This window comes from Battus philenor, unplaced genomic scaffold (assembly GCF_028537555.1).
Source record: "Battus philenor isolate CCGP_79_NKW_IND1 unplaced genomic scaffold, ilBatPhil1.0.hap1 SCAF_27, whole genome shotgun sequence".
In the NCBI taxonomy this organism is placed as follows: Eukaryota; Metazoa; Arthropoda; class Insecta; order Lepidoptera; family Papilionidae; genus Battus; species Battus philenor.
The window spans coordinates 4,085,870-4,109,495 of NW_027181690.1; the positions used below are offsets into that span (position 1 = coordinate 4,085,870).

General features: G+C 32.3%; 3 protein-coding genes across 3 annotated transcripts; 1 reads left to right on the top strand and 2 right to left on the bottom strand.

Moving 5' to 3' along the window:
- Positions 1-1,061: 1,061 nt before the first annotated feature.
- ND-42 (NADH dehydrogenase (ubiquinone) subunit ND-42) lies at positions 1,062-4,720 on the bottom strand. The gene is made up of 5 exons (XM_068768862.1): positions 4,651-4,720; positions 3,870-4,584; positions 2,570-2,743; positions 2,175-2,390; positions 1,062-1,207 (listed from the first exon to the last, which is right to left on the bottom strand). The coding sequence occupies exons 2-5, from the start codon at positions 4,569-4,571 to the stop codon at positions 1,103-1,105; spliced, it is 1,197 nt and encodes a 398-aa protein (XP_068624963.1). The 5' UTR covers positions 4,572-4,584; positions 4,651-4,720; the 3' UTR covers positions 1,062-1,102.
- Positions 4,721-5,241: 521 nt separating this feature from the next.
- l(1)G0004 (lethal (1) G0004) lies at positions 5,242-6,998 on the top strand. Its single transcript, XM_068768947.1, has 3 exons — positions 5,242-5,580; positions 6,064-6,226; positions 6,625-6,998. Exons 1-3 carry the CDS (start codon positions 5,345-5,347, stop codon positions 6,967-6,969), a joined length of 744 nt encoding a protein of 247 aa, XP_068625048.1. The 5' UTR covers positions 5,242-5,344; the 3' UTR covers positions 6,970-6,998.
- Positions 6,999-7,182: 184 nt separating this feature from the next.
- LOC137925531 (EARP and GARP complex-interacting protein 1) lies at positions 7,183-13,920 on the bottom strand. The gene is made up of 9 exons (XM_068768988.1): positions 13,768-13,920; positions 13,204-13,335; positions 12,971-13,117; positions 12,408-12,494; positions 11,021-11,212; positions 10,158-10,282; positions 9,709-9,810; positions 8,800-8,931; positions 7,183-7,583 (listed from the first exon to the last, which is right to left on the bottom strand). Exons 1-9 carry the CDS (start codon positions 13,807-13,809, stop codon positions 7,421-7,423), a joined length of 1,122 nt encoding a protein of 373 aa, XP_068625089.1. The 5' UTR covers positions 13,810-13,920; the 3' UTR covers positions 7,183-7,420.
- Between the last annotated feature and the right edge of the window lie 9,706 nt (positions 13,921-23,626).

The window sequence follows — 23,626 nt, forward strand, 5'->3', positions numbered from 1 at the left end:
TTAAAGAATTGCTCATGGTTTATTTCTGTACTGGTAAACCATATATATGAAAATTTCTATGTAGTATGTTGTTGATTAATAAATTACTTGAAACGCATTCCAGAATAATGAATGTAAATTCAAAAAAATTGTAATTTAAATATAACCAAGGAAATGTGATAATGTAATGAAAAATACACGCGGTGATAAAACTATAGTGCTGTATGTTTGGACAATCATCTTTGTACATTTATATCTAGAAAAATTATAGAATCTATATAAAGTTTTGTTTTATTTCGATATCTAAAATTCTAAACTGGTATCCCCATTTAAAACTGATAGCACTAAAGTGCACTTTTTTTAGAGATTGTGCCTGAAAATAGTTACAAATAAAATTTAAAATGAAATGAGTTTTTACTTAAGTCGAATTGTCTGACAATTTCAGACAAAATGAATAATCGGCAGAGACCGAATTCATACTTACGTGATTTTAAAGATAGCCTAATGTGGAAAGTATTTTTAATTCAACCCCAGAATGTAAATAGGCGAGTAAAAAAGGTTCATTACCCCTTAGACTGCGAAAGTAGACACTATTTAATTTACGTATTATAAAAAAATTGAAGCTTTAAGTCAACATTAGAATCTTTGAAAATAGTCTATTTTTAAAATAATTCTGCGAAATTATTCTTTAAAACTTATTTTCACTTTTCATTATAAGGGTACACTTGATCTCTTCCTATATTATTGGAAAATAATCTATGTGAGATGTATTTATCATTGCTAAAAGTTAAGATATGGTATCAAAGTGAAAAAAACTATAAAGAAAGCAGTCATAGAAAAAAAAACAATATTATAGTTTACACAGTTTGGTTTTCTAAGGGGCAATTTTAATACTTGAGATTTTTGATATATTTTTTGAGGTTAGGATAGCCATGTCTTATCACAGGTTTTTAGTGTTGATTTATCGGAAACTGCTTATAAAAGTTTTTTTTTATAAGTTTTATTTCTGAAATATATTCATGATCCGTCAAGTGTTTATATTATACTTGAATGAAAAGTCTCATTTCATTTGAAGATATTTATTTAAATATTTTCAAGTTTAACAATCTAAACAATATCTGCATTAAACATACTCATAATATTTGGGAGTTTTACTCTTCATGAGAGTTGAACCATCTTTTACAGTGAAACCTTCCAGGTATTCAAAGTCAGGATCTCCATAGATGACCTGAAAATAACAATGGATTTAACATTGTATATACAGCAATATGTACTAAAAATGTTCAATAATATACATAAAAATCTTGTTCTTTCTGTCAACTTGTTATTCTAAAAACGTGAATAACAGTAACAGCAAAAGAAATATTTTCCATTTTCTCATGAAGGGACACTTAGCCAAATATACAAATTGTAAAATTCAAATTGATTCAAAGAACTGTTTTAAAATTGTTAACTAGCTTGCTGTTGGAAGAATTGGGATCACTGGTACATTTTATAACTTGGTTTTTAATAAGGATGTTTGATTATCTAATACAATTCATTAAATAAAACTTTCATTGAGGTATTCCTTTTTGAAAAATATCCAAAAGATGTTGTGAGCTACATTTATGACATTAAAATTCTTAGCCTATAAACAATGTCAACACATTTTGTTGGACAAAACCTGTGCTAGGTTTTAATTATTTTCATACATTTGGTGAACATGCAGAAAAATAGTAAAAGAGCCACAAGTAACTTGAGAGCCACTGTTTGCCGGCTCCTGGCTCCCTGACACTGACAGACCAGGTAAAGGACACAAGGCTGTAGACTGATCACATTTTAAGACTTAACATTATTAAGAATCACCAATTTCAATGTTTAAATTGTACAATAATATTATAGCAAAAACAAACCTATTTTAATGGATAAAAATATTTACAGTAATAAAGAAACAATTTTATGTCTGTCATCAAATAACACTGAAATATAATAAAAAGTTTATAAATATTAGTTCTCCTATCATATCTAGACTAAGATATATTACCAAATTCCAGTGATTCTACAGGAAACAAGGCTGCTGGCTTCAATAAATAGCCTTATAAAACAAAAAGTTAAATACAACTCTTGATGAGGTTCATTCAGTCCAAAAAAATACTATTTGACAGAGACAAGTATTACCAGTTGCTTGTAAAGTGTTGTATTCTTATAAAAAGTACCTTTTCCCTTTCATAAGCATCATCTGGGCTGGTGATCAACTCTGGTACATCCAGTCGTGGGATTGCAAGCAGATTTAGAAGGTAATGTTTGTGGTTGGTGTACAGTTGTCTCTGGTCAGCCCATTCAACCTCACGCGGGAGACGCCAGTCCTTCATCTTAGGCTCTTCACGCTCCGTGTACTTGTCAAAGTCCAAACGCTCAATGTCCTCTACAACCTGTAAATATATCAACGTAAAAATCAGATAAGCAACCAGTCAATGCTTATTAAGAAAACTAAGTAAATGTATTTAATATACAGCAATGTCTGAAGACGAAAATCTATGACCAGTGTGTGTTGTCAGTGATGACAAGGCTCTTACCACTTATGAATATATTGTATTACTTATGAACTTACCACTTCAACCTCACCACCACCGGTCCAATCATACACCAGCAATTCAGCATGGGTAGAGATGTCACGAAGATACTTGGTCTTGTACTGACGCTCTACCTCTGTGAGGAACGGAACAGTGAGTGCTTTGCCCTGCACTTCATATTCCAAGTTGCGGCACTTGATCGCTTTAACCACCTGATGGTATTTAAAAACAGAGATTTATATAAATGTTTGAAAAGTTATTTTATAATTAACATAGACTATCTGTTAATACATTTCCTTTTCTTGCTCTGTTTCTTTCTGAGGCAAGTGCGAGCTAAATCAGTTACATATTTTTATTAATTTTTTTATTATATTTATTATAAGTATTATACCTTATTTACTAAACCTAATTAAATATATATTATATACATATATATATATATATGTATATCTATGGATGTTTATGTTAGATTGTTTGTAAATATGTATTTTTGTACACATAAACTACCCATTAATAGTACTTTTACCTTTTTCAAACTATGGTTGTCTTTAAGAGATTCCTTGTGTGATAAGAACGCCAATTGTACTTTTTTGTATATTATTGAAAAACTTATTGAATGTATCCTAATGTGTACAATAAAGAATATTAAATAAAATAAATATATAAATAGAGCATATATTTCTATTTCAATATACTATATTTTTTGTTTGTTATTACCAAAATAAATACTTAAATAAAGAAAGACATATATTGTGTACATGTCAGGATTACCATGATTTCAGTCATAGAATGTGCTTTACATGTGTTGGAGAAAGGCCTCTGCCAGAAATTTATGACTTATCGGGAGTAGTCTGCATCCATCAAATGAACGAAAATTTGAATTAGCTTTAGTGCTAATGACAATAAAAAATGGTTTCATGGAATTGCAGTTGTTTTTTGATCTTAACAATTGAAAAGCAGTATTAAAATCATTGTATCAAGTCATAAATTATAAGAATACATTAAAATATCATTTTGGCACCATAACATCACTATGGTACTATCATATCTTTTCTATTTTTTAACAATAAAATAAAAGTATTGTCTAAATAATTGTATATACAAGTCTATTAGTCCTTGTTTTGCAAGACATAATTTTTACTGACTTTCAAATATGTACTTTTGATAACTACTTTATAAAAGAACATTGCTCATAAAAAAACTAAGGTTTAATACTCCTACAACAAAAGAAACATGGAATTTTAAATACCATAAATTATAAATTTTTGATTAATTATCAAGCTACAAAAAAAAAGATTATAAAAGAGTTAAGAGAAAATAGTCAACACAGTATCTCACCTGTGGTACTGGAACATCAAGATAAATAACCAGGTGAGGTCTCATCAATTCTTCAATAGTAGTATTTCTCAGTTCATAGTACACAGAGTGTACTCCCTTGCTGATAAGCTTCTGTTTGTACATGGCCTCAAGAAACACAAAGTCTGAGTAAGGAGATCTCTCCAACACCACACCCTGACCAGTGTTGAACAAATGGGCCAAAGCATCAATGTACTGTGCATACCTAGCAGTGTAAGTCATGATTTGAAAATTCCCCGCAAGGCGATGGGAAGGATTGCGATTAAAATCAACATGATCGAAGGTTCGAGTGTCTTCTGGAATTTGGCTGTCGAACTTACGAAGGTTAACTCCATTAGGCCTTATATAATGATAATCCATGTTCGCCTCCGGGAAATGTTTCATGCCTAGATCTGCAGCTAGGCATTCCGCGAACTTTGTTTTCCCAGCCGCTACGGGTCCTTCTACCACTACGACCTTAGAGTTGGCATCAAATCTATGAGTGGTGCGGTCGAAAAGACTTCGCAGCCAAGTATAGTCTTTGTTAATATAATCGAACGGAGCTGGTTTGGGAGGTGGCGGTGGTAGAGAATTTCGCAGGGCTTTGCCCATTATGCTCCTGTTCTGAACGAAGCTGCATGCTGCGATTTTACCACCTTGAGCTGGTGTTAAAACTTTTACTAAGGTCGTACGTATAGTGGCCATCTTTTGTGAAATTCTACAAACAAATAAATTATTATTAAATAACTCAGCTATTTTAAAAGAAAGGTTTTTGTTTTCTCACCTTGTCTTAATTCATTTTAACAAAATATCGACAAAAATTGTGACATAACCACCAATCCCATAGAGTAAAAATATTTTTCTAATTAGAAAAAATTATAACAAGCTTCACATTTTTGCGAGTAACTTACGGTAACATTTCTATTTGTTATTTTGCTACTATTTCATTCATGTTAAAATGTTATTTAGAACATAGTATAAATATTACTTTAGACAAGAATTATTATTAATTTTAGATGGATACGAAACGAATTTCAAGGAATATTATTGTGACACGCAATTAGGCAATTAAAATAAAATAATTGCATTTTTATTTTTGAAAGTCATTTTTGTACGTTTTTGTCTTCTGATCCGACTATCACAAGTTATTCACAATTTTTTATATTTTTAATTTTAAAACGTATAATTTTCTCAAACGTTAATAAAAGGGTTTTACAGGTAAATTGTAAACATTTAAAGATTAAATCTCTGGCACAAAAGTTTTGTTTATAAACATTGTTTACAATTTAACAAAAAAATACTGAGTGTAATCTATAAACCAAAACTAAATGACAGGTGTCACCATTGACATTTGGCATAATTTCTAATTCCTTTTCTTTTAGGCAATTGTCACGTGTGCCATGTGGGAATATAAAAACAAATAAAGCTAATTTATAAGCAAATTTTTAACTACTTGCTTTACTGAAAACCTTTAAAAAATGGAAGTGGAAAACATTAACGTCGATGAATTTTTACCAGCAAAGAAGCCTATAAAATTAAAAAATGTTAAACGAAGAGCGGTTTCTGAATCAGGCGAAGGAATGGATGTAGAAGAACACAATGGGATTGAAGGCAAAGCCAAAATTAGGAAGCCTAGAGCTAAAAGATCGAGAAGGAATGCAGAACCAAACGAAACTAAAGTCAATATGCGAAAGGTAGCAGTGCCTGCACATAGGTATAACCTATTTTTTATTTATTAAACATATTAATCAACTTGATCTGCAAGTAGTCTACTCATAGTCGTATTAGTACTTTCCTTTGCAGATTATTAGTTAATAGCATTTATTTCACTGCCCCTAATTATATTTTCTGAACAATTACACAAGATATTGCTCGTCTTATTTTATTGGTTAGTAATAAAGATGTAAGAATGCATTGACATTGGTGGTATAATGTCTATCTACATTTTTCTAGGAAAAACAACAACTGGTGTTGGTTTACATTAAAGTACGCTTGAATGTTATAGTGGTACCAAAATCACTGTACTGCACCTTGGTAAATGTGGGGAAGGATAAAGTGAGAATAAAGTCTACTACTGTAAGAGCTGATATGAAATGAAGTGACTGATACTCCTTCCATCTAGTTGTTTACATATCTAAGGTGTGGTGTAGGGGTTTTATGCGATGGTCTGTAAATAAATAGGTGTAAATAATTTCAGATACACACCCTTGAAAGAAAATTGGCTGAAGATATTTACACCAATAGTAGAACATCTCCTACTACAAGTGCGCTTTAACACAAAATCCCGAAATGTTGAAATAAAAGTTGGTCCAGAGACTAAAGATATAGCTAATTTACAGAAAGCAGCTGATTTTGTGAAGGTAAGGTTCAAATATATTTTGTTTATTCACATTAATTTTCATGTTTAAAAGAATTACTGGTAAAAAGTTGTTTCTCACACAGCTTTTCTCTTGTTAAATGATAATGTGTTCATAGTGATGACTATTTTTTTCTTAATAAATGATATTAGCCTGATATGATGATGAAATGAGAACACTTTGTTTAGTTTAAACTTCTTGGCAATCACTTAGTTTGAAAATTCCATTAAAAAGAGATAGTATTAGAAAAGGTCAGTAATTTCTGTTAGCAGCAAAAACTAGAAATTTCATTTTGGTAATATGTTATTCTAATTTTGAATTCAACAATTTAATTCAAAAGTTTTTTAAATTTGTTTAGGGTAACAATTTAATATTTTAATTATAAAAATAATTATTTACAGGCATTTATTTATGGCTTTGAAGTGGAAGATGCTTTGGCTTTACTCCGACTGGATGACCTTTTTGTTGAATCTTTTGAAATCAAGGATGTAAAGACACTTCAAGGAGATCATTTGGGCCGTGCCATCGGAAGACTGGCAGGGAAAGCTGGCAGAACAAAATTCACTATAGAGAATGTCACTAAAACGAGAATAGTTTTGGCAGACTCAAAAATTCACATTCTAGGCAGTTATCAAAATATTGCCCTGGCGAGGAGAGCTATTTGTAACCTTATTATGGGATCACCTCCTTCAAAAGTTTATGGTACATTAAGAAATGTCGCAAACAGAGTCGCTGAAAGGTTCTAGTTGTAAAATAAAGTATATTCTCTATTTAATATTTGCTTTTTATTTAGCCTAATTTACTTTTAATCATTTCTATTAAATACCTAATTGCATCACATTAGGTTTATTTTTCAATGTAAGCTATGGTTTTGTGTTGACATGTCTAAATAAAAATAATTTAAACAATATTTTAAAACATATTAATAAAAATAGTTTTTTTTTATGAGATACAGCTATTTATTTACCTAAGATTCCTATATTAAATCCTGTTTCATTGACAGTTTGGTTTGAACAATGGTAGCCAATTGAAATAAGAAATGAAACCAATATATCTTTGAACAAAAACAGATACAGATATATATAGTATTACATCAATTTAAATAGGACACTGTCTTTCAAACTTACCATGGTTGGAAAATATATTAGCAAAGCTATTCTTAACAGCAATTTATGTAGAGTTTTTAAAGGTATTCCATTATAGAAGAATCTTATATTTAAAATGGCGAGGGACCCTTGACAGTACAAGTCGCGCGTCATAACTTAGCGACGCGAAGGTCCAGGGTTCCGCAGCGCTCCACTCGGCGCAGTATACGGAGTCCTCATGTTGCTCATATGACTGTAGCACACCATCCTCCAGTCTGGAAAACATTGACGTTTTGTTTTGAACCAACAACTTGTTTACCTATATCAGCTTCTATTTTTTTTATAATGGATCACTCTCTATTTTTTTTATCATAGATCACTTTCAATATTTAGGTGATTCCAAGTGGATCCTCTGCAACTTTTGCAGCTACATTTTTAACGTGTTCTAAAGAATTCCATAAAAAATTTGAAGATTAGTTAGAGCTTTGAACCTTGACACATTGTACTGAAATTGGAATAAAAAAGTTTTTAATAGCTGCTGATCTTAAAATATTATCAGCCTTATTGATAGATATAGTAAAGTAAACATTTTATTTTTTAACTATCGAAAGTATAAATTCTCTTGGTCACGCCAATGTTCTCTACCTCTCTTTGACTCTACCGTGGACACGCTATTTACAAAATAGTTAATAATTTAAATTTTGTAAGCCCTCCCTTATATCAATAATTATAATTACATAATCACCATAAGGGACCTAATCGTGATTTAAGTGAGATCACTTGAATCACGATTAGGTCCCTTATGGTGATATACACACACATCTATGGTCTTGATTTTTAATAAATTAAAATTAAAAAATGTTTATAATCATCATTGTCATTTAAACCATAGCTCGTTCACTGCTGGACATAGGCTGCCCCCTATGATATATTCATATTTCCAATAGGGCCGTTTGGAAGCGGTTGGTTTTTTTTATGTCTGTCCACCTTATAGGTGGATGTCCTACGCTTGCCTTGCTGGTCCATGGTCTCTTGAGATTCTTAAGGCCCAATCAGCCATTATTTAGTGGGACATATGGCACGGCCTCTGCCACTTCACCTTGCTAATCAACTGGGCTATATCACTTGCTTTCATTTATAAAAGGGTCTCCTCATTCAGGATTCGATTTTGTAGAAAAATCCTGAGCGAAATTTGAGAACACGTTTCAGTGACGTAAGATATTACTACTAACAGAAAATAGTCTGAGATCTCTGTCTTAAGTAAGGGATAGGAGAGTGCAAATGGTGTGAGAAGTGAGACACTGACATTTACACGATTGAAGAGAGAACCAATTGTATTATTGAAATATAGAATAAATTAAACAATCGCTCTAAAATAATTCTTACTTAATATTTTTTTTATATTGATTTGCAACAGGTTTATACTTTTGACAGTATGAAGAAAATGACTAAGTAAATATGTATCTGAAAATCCTTTTATTTATTACTCACACTTGACTGAGACGTTTTCCATCTTCATCCGTGTCACATATGCTGGCCGCAGCGGTGAGGAGGGCGCGGGCGTCGGAGCTGCCAGTTAGAAGTAGTTGCTCGTGGTATGTATTGTATCTCACGGTCCAAACCCTTATATTATTATAGTTAAAGAACAATGTCAATTAATTATAAACAAAACCTTATGCTGTGGACATATTTAATTAATGTTAAATGGAAAAATGAAATCCTAAATTTCTATTAAACATGTGACTAACTGTGATATAGAAATAACGAAACGACTTTAAAATTTTAATTGTTAAAATATATCGTAAAATTAAAGAAATGGAAATAAAATGTAAAGAGGAAATAAATTGGTAATGCAATAATTGCAAGGAATGTGGCGAAATATGGAAGGCGATTTATAAAAAATATGTATGAGTACATCATAGAGTAAGAGAAAATTTGAATGACAGAAGGAAGAATGAGAAGAATGTGAGGGACAGAAGAAGTATATAAAATACAAATCTGAAAAAATATAGAAATATGGGTCACTAATCAGAAAAATGATAAGGGTGAATGGGAGGCCTGAAAAACGGGGGTCATTTAAAGAAAAATAAGTTTGAATTTTCCCGATGAGAAATTTTGTGGTTTAGTTTAGGCTTTGAGAAGTCATAAAGAATTTTATAAATTTACTTTTGAGATAGATATACTTTAAAATATCAAATTATACATTGTGAAGTTGATTTAGAAAAATTGAATAACTTTTGGTGAACTATTGTATAACTGTTTATGACAATTTTTCCCCTTTAGATCCATTAATACATAAATCTAGGTTGTAGGTTAACAATTTTAAATTAATCTGGTTGTATTAAAATTAGTTGCTACAGTTTTTTAGAATATTGGGAGGACAGTGGAATAAATATTTACCAATGCGAATGATCAGTTCTGCTAAATATGGGTTCCTTTCCATTCCTGTAGTCCCATATGTTTAAGGCTGCGTCATCACCTGCACTTGCCAAATGGAATTGTCTGCAATCAATACAATATATTTTAAATAATTAAAAAATTATTGACATAAAAGCAACGCGGTACTCAAAATCAATGTCAAATACCCATGTATCTAATTTTTTCGTATTCCATTTCACCAATAAAAACAAACCCTTCACTGTCTTCATATCCACTGTTAATCAAAAGGTATGGTATTTGAAGATTTCTACATCAGTAACCAATGGTGATTTTTCAAATTTAATCACTATTATGTCCTCTTATCATCTCTTGTCATATCAAATCTTAGTGTGAGATCTTTTTTTAAAATAAATGGTCGTTAATCAAAACATTAATACCCACAAAATTATTCAATTTCAATATTTAATTACCTGTTAGGATTGAAGTCCAGGTCTCTGGCGAGTTGCCTATGAGCATTATCTATGCTCCAGGCTGCCTTACTGCAATCCGTTCGTGTATCGTAGCACTTGATATGCATGTCTTGGAGAACAGCAAACTAGCAAATATATATATTACAATATAAACACCCTGATAAACTTGGTACTATCAGAAGTTATAGACTTGTTGCAAATATAAGAAAAATGAATTAATCATAAAATATTTTAGAGTGATCACTTTATTTATTGATTTAATTATTCCATAATAAAACTTCGTTAATTGGTATACCATTGGCCTCTAGCTCTGGCCCTCATTTCCAAGCTCACAGTAGCTTCCCAAGCTATGGAGTGGATTATGCTCATAATTTTTCTATGGGATCGAATTAGGAATGAGGAAATTCAAAGGTGCACTAAAGTAGTCGACATCTATTGCATTGGCAAGTTGAAGCAGCAGTGGACAGACCACATAGCACGCAAGACTGATAGCTGTTGGGATTTCAATGGTTTCGAGTGGAAACCAGAAACCACAGAGTAGAACTCACAAGGTGGAAAGACAAATCAAATTTCTTCGAAAATATTGAATACATCCTAAGCTTAAATGATGATGATGTGACATAGATCATTTGAAAAAAAAAAACTACTACAGTATTAACAATATTGTTGAATTGACAACAAAAACTTCTTTCTGAGTTTCTTGAGGAATCTTCTTAAATCAGTGTGTGTTTGGAACCCTGCAGCTTTGAGTTAAAGCTTGGCACTACAAGGAAGCTTGAATTGATTCTAGTTTTTATCACAAGTGATCACTTTAAATGTTCCTTAGCAGATTTTAATATGAATACATATTAAAAGGTAAATACCTGACAGTGACCCTGATGCGGATTCCATTTTCCACCAGTGAACTTGAGACGCGATTTACCTTCAGGGGTCGCGGATGTCAGCGGAGCCCCGGTGCTGAGATCGTGAACAGTGACACAGTTCTCATACACTACACCGACACGGCTAGAGTCTGTTGGATGCCATTCTGCACAGCGGATCTCTTCTTCAGGTTTCTGAAGTTAAAAAAAAACATGAGTATTGAGTTTCACAAGGTGGAAATTTATTGAAAGTCCTATTTCCAGCTTTGGATGTTTTACTATAGCAAAAACTATGATGAAATGCCCAGGTAGACTTTATATATAATAATAATATATATAACAAATAAATAATAATATTGAATTAAGTGTTTCAGAGTGACCTTTACATTTTATGTAATGTATTAATAAAAGAAAAGACTTTAGCAAAAATGTGATTATACTTTAATAGTAGTAAGAGTTTTATAATCCTTTCTCTGTCAATTTATGTAAATGGCGCATGTTGAAACAATAATTAGATTGGAGGTCTGATGATAGGTCGTTGCTATATGTGACGTTTGCGATATATAAGCCGAGCGGGACTAATGATGGGCCGAGTGTGGTGAACATTATACAGGTTGATTGGTCCTCGGTGTAAAAGCTTTAAAAGGTAAATATATAGCTTATTTGTAAGTGAAAAGCTAAATCTTTAGTTTTAACACATATTTACACCTATATCCAAACACCCTATTAAAACCGTTACTTGGACATCATTTCTTTATACAATAATGTTCCATATCGGGTGATTCTTTTCGGAACGATCGTCAAGTCCATTCCTATGCGATTCTGGTATACTTAAGCTTCTTAAGCCTAGCATAGCCAAATTGGTTGAACCAAGTTAAGTGTAGGGCTTACCAATAGATTTCGCAATTAATTTAATTTTCTGCTGCCAATATTGAACATCATATAAACCATGTTTTACACCACCACTAGAAGCTACATCATCATTCATCATCATTGCCTTCACAACAGGACACGTCACGTCGATGTTTGTCATTGAGGTGTCGTGTTGTGACTTACCATTCATTTGCAGTGCCACTGTGGGAACGCTTTGTCATATTATTCCTGCAGGTATAGCTGTATATGTATATGATTTTCTCACTAAAAGCATTCCGTATGGAACAGGCATACAGTCTACTTCTCTCAACAGTGTTTTATATTAGTTAGGATAGCAAACCAATACTTCTTGTTCTCAACTCTTAACATACCTATATTGTAATAGAGATTGTAAATTTGTTTTTTCAAAATTATATGACACATGAGTAGTCATAGCAAAGACACAGTCATTGGACAGGCGGATGCAATAATCATACTTCTTTAGGCACCAACTGAAAAGATGGAAGAATAATTATACCTGAGGTGTGATAGTTATTAAATGCTCCAAGTCCTCCGCATTCCTACTCTGTATAGCACTTAAGTCATCTATATTCTTGGGGATAACCTGAAAATTGAGAATTAATTTAATAGAAATATTTAAGAATAGAAGTAGAGAATGTGTTATTGTAACAAAAAGTTCCAAAAAAAGCAAGCAGTACATAAAGTCAATAAAAATGTTTAACACAAAATAAATACACTTGAAACTTTATTAACACATAAATGATGTCCTAGCATAATTTTCTATTGAAAAATAGAGCTTTCAAGAGTGTTATTATCCCACAAATATTAATATAACCCCCTGACACAACCAAATGCAGAAAACTTGGGCATCCTAGCACTTACGTCAGGGAAATAAACAATTTTGATATAAAAAAAATTGAAAGTGTAAATTATTATGTAAGTAAAATTATTAAGTTTTTACTTCTTTCATTTTTTTCCTTAAGTTACAGTAAATATGCAATGATATTAATTATCTATTTTGGAAGTTTTTTGAGCTCAATATAAGTCATTTCAGCACTACATATTCAATTTTAAGCATACCTCAACAGTAGGCAGCTTGAAAATAGAAACTCCCATTGTACATTGTGAGGTCTCAGGGTCATAAGCATTGTGTGTAGTAAGCAATGATGCTACATCATGGGGAGAACACCGTAGATGCCAGATCTCTCCTATGTCATGTTTAAATACCTGCAAACAGTATATTCATAGAATTCCTCTATACTTTTATATTTGCTTATGTACTCACTGAAGGTAAATGCACAAAATTTTTGCACCTTTGTGTGCAAGGCACCCGTGTCTTCTTCAAGTTCAACAACATGCACTTGATTAGACTGTGGCTTTAAACTCTGTGTACCAATAAGAAATCGGATAGCATCACTTTCATATTGAGGAGACAGTGCTCTGGTCTGAAAGAAACAAACAAATTTATATTATGAAAATGCAATACTGTTTATTGGATGAAAGTTAAAATAGTTGAAGTTCAAAAAAAAATTAAAAAATTTAAAGAAACTACAAATTTTGTGACAAATATTTTAAAATTGTAATGGCTTTTGAAATATTTTTGAAACATCTGTTCGAGGTATTTTTGGGAGCGTTGTCCTAAGGAATCTTATTTACGTTACTGCTTTCTAAAACATCACAGAGGCAAAGTAATTTTGATAACACTAAAATCTTGAATGTTTTAAACTTTTAACAGCACTACAAATAGAAGACTTTGAAACAAAACTTTGTTTGTGTTGGAATTACTAATAGAATTTTAAAAGAGACATCTCATTGAAGCCAATACGTATAAAATAAAATCTGAAACTATTATAACACGAATGTAATTAACAATTCACCTGATGGTCGAGGCCGTATATAATAGAATTTCCTTCATCCATTATAATAAATTTAATAGACTAATTGCGTTTTTTTTTTGAAGAAAACTTATTGGGACATTTTACGTATCTTTCAGGTATTGTTGTTATTCAATGACATGACTCAATGTTATCTGTCACATATAGATTCATAACATCAGTACATAGAAGCGAAAAAGTCATTTTTATGACAATTGTTCGTAATAAAAAATGGGATTTCCCGAGAAATCCTTGTCAGGCATCATCATCAAGAAATATATGTAATAGTGATATAATTTTGAGCTACTTACTTTACTTCTTTTCTGTTTAATGTCTCATAGATAACAATTAAAAAAATACTCCCATAAATTGTTTATAAGTGGTCAATAAATATTACAGTCGAACAAAGAAAATTACTCTAAATAGCTTTTTAACGATGGTAAATAACTATGATTATAAAAGGTTTTGTAGCAGATATGTAATTTTAGATATTTACCGAGTAGTTATTTCCAATGTAAAAATATTTAAATATAAACATACAACGCTACCCCCTGTTGCGTTGTATTTACAAAATTTTTTATATACGTAAAAGGGGATTATCGTTGTAAATGAGTACAAACAGTATTTGAAAACGTATATTCTGCCCGTGTGTATTAGAGTGAGCTGGTACATTTCTAAACGAACTAAAACATACATGCAATTTGATGAATATAAATAAAATTCGTAATAATGTAGTAATATAATAAAGTAATATTTTATCAAAATCCTTATGCAAAGTGTTGCAATTTAAGCCTATTGTCAGGCTGGTAAAAATGAGAGAAAAGTATGTTGATTTGTATTGAAACACCTTTCTAACTTTTATATGATAATAGTACTAGCTTGGCGGATCTCTGCGGAATTTACAATCCGGGGTGGTAATAAACCTGCTTTTTAGTTCAGTAGTGGTTAAATAATCTAGCAAATTGCAAAGTAAGTCACTTAACAATGCCAAGATCTACTTTAACTTTGGCTACTCTCTCCATCGATTACAAGCATGGATATGCTTTTAGAAACGTAATCACTCGTTGTTTGTTAAAACTTTTTACCGAGCATGCCTTGTCAACGGATATAGATACAGATACAAGTCCTGGTAACCGGAATGGAGTGCTGATAGCCGTGGGAACATCCTTGCGCCATCACGCGAACGATTACAACATTAAACCATAACTTATAGGGTATAATTATTTCATGAGTATAAAACTTGATCCAGAATCAATTTATTTTTAATGTATTTTGTATTTATTTTTTGTTGTGTAAGAAATTATAAGAGTTTAATTCTATTTTAAAATTTATAAACAACGTGTTACGAACTATGAAACTAGAATGCCCTTATTTTTTTTTTACAGACTATTTATTATTTGAATAATACAAGAAGTATTCATCCAAAAAAAATTAGTTTTACGTTACAAAAAAAAACAATAGCGCTTATCTAGACAATAATCTTAATATAAATATTTTAAAGATGAATATTTCATCTATATAGAAAAAAGAATCTTTTAAAAAAGGCGGGATGACAGTATATTATTTTTTTTTACCTCGTATGCTTTGTAGTTTGTGTTTTCAATATAAATTTAGCACCAAACACTTCCGGCCGGCTAATTGATAAAAAAGTTGGCGCCAACTTAATCTATGGTTTAGTATATTTCCTTCCTCCTAAAAAGGAAACTGATTAAATAAATGATGTAATTATAAAATACAATTCTTTATAGAACTTAATTAAAATCGTAATAAGCAGTTTTTTTAAAACAAGCGATATGGCGTTCACCTTTATCTTGGTATTTTGTTTACAACTTGTCACAAAACATTTAGACTACTTTACTAGAGAGCATTAATTTGTGTTTTTAATAATAAGTTTAACTTTGGAATATATATACTAAGTACAATTGATACGATGAGTTGTTTTATTCAATATATTAACCTTTTGTTGTAATTCTTTTAAAGTACATGAGCCTGCGTCCTTCTGATTTATTACTTTCTATATCTACGCTATTCGCTGTTCTCCGTTTTGCTTTACTTGGGTATTAAATTCGCGGCCCGCGGGCGACATGCAGCCCGCGATGAACATTTTTCGGCCCCAATATCTGACGCCAAGTAAAAATAAAATAGAATTATGAATTGGAAACGAAAGCAGTATGTAAAGTTATTATATAGTTTGTATATAAACTATATGGTACATGTTAAAAAGCAAAATTCTCGGCTAATAAAATTTCTCCCGAAATAGTAAAGATGGCATCACGCATGTCAAGTATTAGGACGTAAACAACAATTTAACTTTATGCATATTCATTTTAATGCACTAGTCAAAATATAAAAAGTTTTTGTTTCTATAAACTTTGATGTTTTTGGGGGCCCACCTAATGTTAATTATTGTAGTATTAGAGTAGTATTCCACGTAGTATACGTACCAAAAATACAATCAAAGCAGGAAAGAAACCTTGTTCTTGATCAAAAGATTTTATCTCGAAAGATGTTGATAGTACCTAGAACCATGTCGCGTATTTTAAAACATCACTTAAGACTTGCAGCCCATAAGAGACGCATGGGGCATTTATTAATTAATAATTCAAAAAATACTGTGGTAAAATCATAACATCTACTTAAGAGGTACGTAAAGAGAAGTTACAGTTAAATTTTGTCCACGGATGAGAAAAATTTCACAACTGAGCAATATTTTAACAAACAAAATAACCGTATTTGTGTTCAAAGCTATAAAGAAACTTTCCAATTAATCAACAAAGTACAACGTTGGCATTATTTGACATCGGCGATGGTTTTGTGTGGTGTTAGCTTGCAGTAAGATCTGGCTCAGGGTCTTGTAGCTCGATCTAGCCAATCTTGGACAGAAACGGACGTTCCGGACTTCATTAGAACTGAAGACTGGCCGTTATCTAGTCATGCTCTTAATCTACTGGATCATGACTTATACTCAGTTTTGGAGAGTAAGACTTGCAATACAATGATAATTTGGAGTGCCTAAAACAATACCTACGATTGGTGGTAAAGAATTTTCCCATATAAAGAGTTCGTGCTGCTATGATGGTGGGACGGAACCTGGTAGGACGATACCCCTGTACACTAGAGTAATTAAATAAATAAAAACATTTTTTTAAGGCAAGGTATTGGAGAGCCGGCAGCTTATGGTAGGCATTGCCTCCCTAGCTTGATGGCATCCTCATGGGTTGTACATTCCCGCAAAAAATTATTGGCTGCTATAAAAAAATTCAATACGAATATTAAAAATCAAATGAGGGAAAACGCCTATTATTTAATAAACGAATATTTAAATGACAGGCATCCGTGCATTGTTTTGATTAATTTTAAGCTACATCTGATGATGTATTTGTGTATAAATCTGTTTTGTTAAACTTTATTTAAATATATGTAATATGGAGTACAGTATAACATTTTTCGAAGCAGTGTAGAGTCTAAATAAAATAGGTTAAAAAATAAATAGATAATAAGTAAATGCATAAACGCACGATAAACGCATTTTATCTTTATCTTTTGTATTTATTTTTCAATGTGTTGACTTCTAATGCGCTACAACAGAAAAACTTAATATCCAAAGAAGAGAAAATGGCTTATTCACACAACACCTCATTTTTTAATCATTTAAACATGTCTTATACAATTTTTATGTATAAACGAACTTAATACCGAAGTTATTTTCTATTAGTTAACCGTTAGGTCGGTGTAGAGATGAATTAATACACTTTAAGATCGATTGATCAAGGAAATATTTTGCGAAATCAACTATGCATATAAAAAAAAGTTCAATGATCGCCACTTCGCAAGATTAAAAGACTATACCTGTATAAGAATCGATTAATTTTCGTGAGATTTCAAATCATCGCCTTCATTCTTCATTTCTACCGCAGGTAGTGCTGGGCATAGGCCTCCCCGATAGATTTCTAATAGGACCGACTGGAAGCGACCTGCATCAAGCATTTATCGACGACAAGGTCAGCGGCCCATCTTGTGGATGGACTTTCAGCATTCCGCTTGCCATTTCGTGATCCTCCAATGATCATCTGTTTCGCTCGCTATGTAAACTGCCCATTGCTATTTCAATTGGCTAATTTTCCCGGCTATGTCAGATATTTCGTTCGTTTACATTTTCCCACTAAAGATTACCAGACTAAACTTGTATAAGAATCGATATAATTATCGAGGGATTTTATATAAAACAAATATATTATTAAACCGTTCAAACGCAAATTCGTATTCAAAATATATTTATTCATGTAAGCATTTAGGTACACTTGAGAATCGTCAATTATTTTTACATAATATGAGGTAAGATACCACAAGCTCGGAATGCTGATCTGTTAAAAAAAGCCGACCAGTAACAAAACAGTTACTCAAATAATGTTGATAGTTGATGTTATAATATTAACAATGTAAATTAATCGACCAACCAAGTTCAACATATTCCGATCAACTAAAAATTTTTGGATTCAATAATAATGTGTAATTATTTTTTGATTATCTTAAAGGTTGTAGAGCAGCGATCACAAGCCGATAGACGCGACGTGGGTAGGCGCTTCACTAGGTGACCGACGACATAGTTCAGGTCGTAGGAAGTTATGGGATGCGGGTAGCGGAACATCGGTCATCGTGGCGACCTTTAAGGGAGGCCTATGCCCAATTGTGGGCCTTCTATCGGCTGAAAAGTAGAACAACATACTTTTTATTTTAGATTTACAATTAAGAATAGGAAGATCTAAGATATCTTGTAGAACTTTATTATATATATACACACACAGACCTATGAAATATTTGTTAACTTTTTGAAGACGAAAATTAAGGGTTACGAGTTTATTTTCATTTCTTATACTTATGATGTGCCTTTCATTATTATTTATATAAATATACGTTAATTTTCCGGATAAATAATATGTTATTATACTGATTATGATTAACGTAAAAAAAATAATGTTATATACTCCGCTGTCAGTATTAGCATTTTGTTTGCTACAAATTACATGCGTCAACAATTAGTCCGGTTAGCTAGTTACGTGTTAATTATTTTGTTTGCAGAATTTGTTTTTTGTGACGGATGGTCTTGCCTTATTGGAATTTACGGATTTAGAGGAGTTCCCAGAACTGAAGGGTCCGCGAATTTAACGAAACTAAATAAGCCCGTGTTCAACTGTTGAGTGTAAGATGATGTGAGAAGATGATGCGAGTGTATGAAGATGTGAGACGAAAGCGAGGGTTACTCGTAGGAAGGACACGGGTCCTGCCTCAAATCGCCCCTGCTGTACGCGGATTTGAGGGCGGGCGGCCGTCCCTGGAAGCGAAACGGTTAATGAACTGTGTACTGCTTTACCTTAGTGCATCGTATTCATGTTTGAGTATGATGTGTGCGATGGGTGTAGTTGTTGTTGTTGTGCGGTCTGCGCTTGCATGATAATTCATGAGTGATTGTCGATGATGTGTTGAAATGAGTGGGTTGCGAAAACCCTGTAACTGGTTCAGTAAGGACGTTCTTAGAACGCCTCTTTCTGGTTTTGAAGGAGAAAGGGAGAGTATAGCGTGATGCGTTCTCTGAGAGGATTCAGGTGTGACCAGAGTGATACAAAGTAGTTCTTTCAGCAAGCCTGAAAGAATTTATGGAAATTTCGGAGGTTGAGATCAACGTTAATTGGATACCACTAAGCACCAGTGGCTGAGGTGGAAGTGTTTCGTTAAAATAATTCTTTGAGAACTAAGCTAACGTTTAACTCATCTCTAGTAACTTTTGTTTATATTAACTGTAATGAAATGAATTTTATGATTTCTATTTTGGTGTATTATAATAAATAAATAGAGTAATATGTCTTATAAGAAAATTAAATATTAATTTTATTAATGTATGTATATTTACTAAAGAAGTTGTAGTATGTGTGCCGTCGTTCTTCAACTATTGAATACGAAGGAGGATTAAGGAAAATATTCTACTCTTGATTACAATATTTATTTACGGTATCATATGAAGTTTCTTTTCCAAAACATTTAAAAATATAATTAATTTTATTTTTGTTCTATTATCGGAAAGTTTCCAGAAGGCATGCACGGTGGTGTTGTACGACTTTGTAACTGCTTCAGTCCAACGAGAAGGCGATCGTCTTCTAGCCATTTTACCTTCAACATTGCCGACAAATACGACAACCATAAGTTTTTCAAGCAAACTGTGGATAGTCGGATCTCTATTTTTAGCTCTTTGAGCTCGTTGAGGATAAATATATAAGGTACGTAACATTTGAGATGTGTTGGTACCGAATGTTACATTTGCTTTGTACAAGATTTAAGTGCCCATGTTTCACCTTTAGAGTTAATCAGGTTTTCAAAGCTGTAGTTTTCCCATATAATAAATAAATTAAATGCGCAATGAATGCAATTGCTGAATATTTGAAAGAAATATGGTCGAATTCTATATACGAGCTCTGAAAATGTGTAGTGTATAAAGAAGGGGAAACTTGTAACCGGCGGCTTTGAGCCACGGTATGCGAAACGATGGAGCCTTAAGATATGTAAAACGGTTTTGGTAGTATATCCACACTTTAAGCACGATAACTCAGTCGATTATATATTAAAATTAGTATGTACATTTCGCATTTCTTTTTATAAGATTTAAGTGACATTCGTAAACCAGATAAATTATTTATTATGATAAAAGCAATAAATATTGAAGTAATGAAAGATTCATTCATTTTAAGAGCCGCAATTATAAAAAGATTTAAGATATTCATTATAAAAAAGACTAGCTATTTGAGTATATATAGATCCTTTTTTAATCACAATGAGTCGCAATGTCCTAAGTATATATGACGTAAAGATCAATGAGCGTAAAATGAATATATAAATATATTACATGACATAGTCTTTATGTTATTATTATTTAATTACAGACTTCTATTTTTTTAATAAAATATTCGGATAAAACTATCGATTTAACTAAAAATAGTAGTATTTTTATAATCATTGTTATATATATAACATAGAAATAACATAATATTGTATCATACAAGACATTAGTTATTGTGTATGTATGTGTATGTTATGTTATTGTCTATAATAATATATAATAAATAAATAATATATATAATTTGTAGGCGGTAGAGGTAGGGAACAAAAAGGTATAACAGAGAAATCTTTCTATAACTTGCTAAAGAATGTTAGCTTGGGACGAGCGAACATCAGCTAATTTCTGAAACAGGATTTAAAAATAGAATTGGTCGGATTATTTTAAATTTAGTTAGGCATAGAGAAAAGTCTGGTCGGCGAAGCTGAATGCCTTTGCATGACAAGATGTTGAACCTGCTTCATGGGGTGTCAGCGCCGAGCAACGTTCTCGGCTCCTCTACGAGGCGAGCACTCGCTCGGTGAATCCAGAAGAGAGTAGTTACGTATCATGTATTACATTAGCAATTTAAACTAAAGTAACTCATTTTTTACCATCGAAAATGATAATATTTTCTTCGTAAGGCTATTTATATATAGGTTTATAGAAATATTTGCCAAGATTAACGCATTAATCTTATCCTTTGAAAATAAAATAAAAACATGGTTATCTCAGTCATTAGTGCAAGGAAAAATACGATTTGTATTTATTTTTCTGCGTCCCTTTTGTGTTACCGCGATGCGTTGAGAAAGCGATAGATCAGTGGTGTCGAAATTAAAGTAATAACGGGCTGCGAAATTGAAGTAAATTAAAATAGCTAATATTATGTGTATTATTATTGTTCTAGAGGAATAACACCATAACAAAACTATAATTACCATTGCGACCATTTTTACATGTAAAATTTATGTTAACATTATCATGTCAGCCGATAGACACCCACTGCTGGGCATAGGCTTCCCTCGAAGATTGCCGTGATGACCGATCCTGCGCTGTCTGCATCTATCGGTTTTTTGCGTCCTTGACTATGTACATTTTCGCTAAACAGAACTTAATAGACGTCACCTAATGATATCTCGCGAGTAAACTTCTTTACGTGCTTATATTGGAAAATAAAACTGGTCGTGATACGTAAGACATTACACTGTCCTTAGTCCACCTGTACGTGGACTACGTGTTAAGAATCAGGTGATGGAAGAAACCATCTTATGCCTCTATGTGACATGCATTTACTCTCTGGTAAAATAAATCGTCATGTTTATTATTAAAAATTTAATAGTTGGTCAAAGCGGGCCGCGGTTTAGTGACTCCTGCGAATGTAGCTGTGTGGTCGACCCGGCTTATTAGACGTGGAGACATGAAAGGCTATATATATCGTCGGCGTATGCAAAGGAAATTATCTGGACGGCTACATTGCATGAAAATTATTAAGTATTTATTATTAGTATTTATAAATGAAGGTATGAACTGCATATTTTTTTAAACATTTATTACGTAGAAGTAATTTCACCTTACTACGTCTCTTATAAAAATGGATGTACAAGATTTTTATATATTGAGCATGTGATTGCATTTTTTTTATCGTGTTTGTAAATATGGATGTTAATTTTTGTTTTGGGATGAAGTTAATGTTGTTAGACCTGGGGCTTTTACAGCTTTTGGAACAGAGTTTACGGAACGAAAGGGTCTGTGAACTAAACCAAATCTTACATACATATATACGTAGACTATATGGCCATTTTCGCCTATGCACTGAATCATTACATCTCTAAAACAATAAGGTTTAGATATAAGAAATTCGATAGTAATATTCCTTTCGGCGAGTAGTGGTTAGGTATGAACAGATTTTATCAAATTCCATCCGCAAGGTGGGTTGAAGGGTGGTCATTAAATTCGCGTATTTAAGCAAGCGAAAAGCTGGTGTCATAGTGAGCATTGTACTTTAAGTGTCTCGCTTAGCAAATACATTGCGGTTCGGAGTGTTATATTCCCAAATAAGATTCTTAGAATTAAAATTTCGACGAGTTCCAAGCCGAGGTTCTTTGGAGCCCTTGATCCTAGTCATGCAATGGATGTCATTCAATCCACTGAAAGATGTACGAGCAGTCTGGAGAAATAGTATTATGTAGTGGCCAGAGCCAAGGCTCCCTCGAGAACTCTTGGTTTTAAAAGAAGTTTTTGACTAGGACCTCTCTGCGCCCTGGCTTGTCATTATAAATATTTACAGACTTAAATAGACGTAATTCAATTAAATAAACAAAAATAATGTCCATCTATGGGAAAGTTTTACTTCTAACTGGAAGACAGTGGGCCTCGTTTAGATTAACAAGTGTCGTAACTATTGTAACTTAAGTTCTAGAAAAATAATTTTGCTCATGATATATATACATTTCATTTTTTATCATTTTAGCCGTAAGACGTTCTCTGCTAGACACAGGCCTCTCCTATAGAATTTTAATAAGACCGATTGGAAGCTTGCATCGACCGCGTTCCGGCGACCTTAATAAGGTTGTTTGCACATTTTGTAGATGACAGGCCTACACTGTGACGCTAGAACCTTAGCTGGTCTTCTATTTTGCACGATACGTGACCATTGCCACTTCAACCTGCCAATATGTTAGGACATCACGGTTACTTTTGTTTTTTGGAAATGCCGAGCATAATCATAGTACGTTTAGGCGACTGTAAGCTTGTTTACTGTTAGTGAAATATGACGATGTTATAAAGTGTGGTTGGTTATAGGTGTACAACGTTTAAAGGGGGCGAAAGGTTACAGGTCAATTATTTTTGATTGTAATAAGTTTGCAGTTTAGTAATTCGAATGTTGAAAACGCTTTTGATTACTATATAATTATTAAGTTATTTATTATTTTTATAAGCATCGATTTTTTGAAAGGATGTACAATAAATACATCAACTGCTATCAATAAATGAGCT

What these genes read in the sequence shown, in the direction of transcription:
- ND-42 (XM_068768862.1), bottom strand. Translation starts at nt 4,571, where the DNA reads ATGGCCACTATACGTACGACCTTAGTAAAAGTTTTAACACCAGCTCAA. An exon ending in GTGGTGGTGAGGTTGAAGTG is followed by an intron (nt 2,391 to 2,569) that starts GTAAGTTCATAA and finishes ATATATTTACAG; the next exon opens with GTTGTAGAGGACATTGAGCG. An exon ending in ATGCTTATGAAAGGGAAAAG is followed by an intron (nt 1,208 to 2,174) that starts GTACTTTTTATA and finishes TGTTATTTTCAG; the next exon opens with GTCATCTATGGAGATCCTGA.
- LOC137925531 (XM_068768988.1), bottom strand. Translation starts at nt 13,809, where the DNA reads ATGGATGAAGGAAATTCTATTATATACGGCCTCGACCATCAG. An exon ending in TATACGGCCTCGACCATCAG is followed by an intron (nt 13,336 to 13,767) that starts GTGAATTGTTAA and finishes TGTTTCTTTCAG; the next exon opens with ACCAGAGCACTGTCTCCTCA. An exon ending in GGAAAACGTCTCAGTCAAGT is followed by an intron (nt 7,584 to 8,799) that starts GTGAGTAATAAA and finishes AATGTTTTCCAG; the next exon opens with ACTGGAGGATGGTGTGCTAC.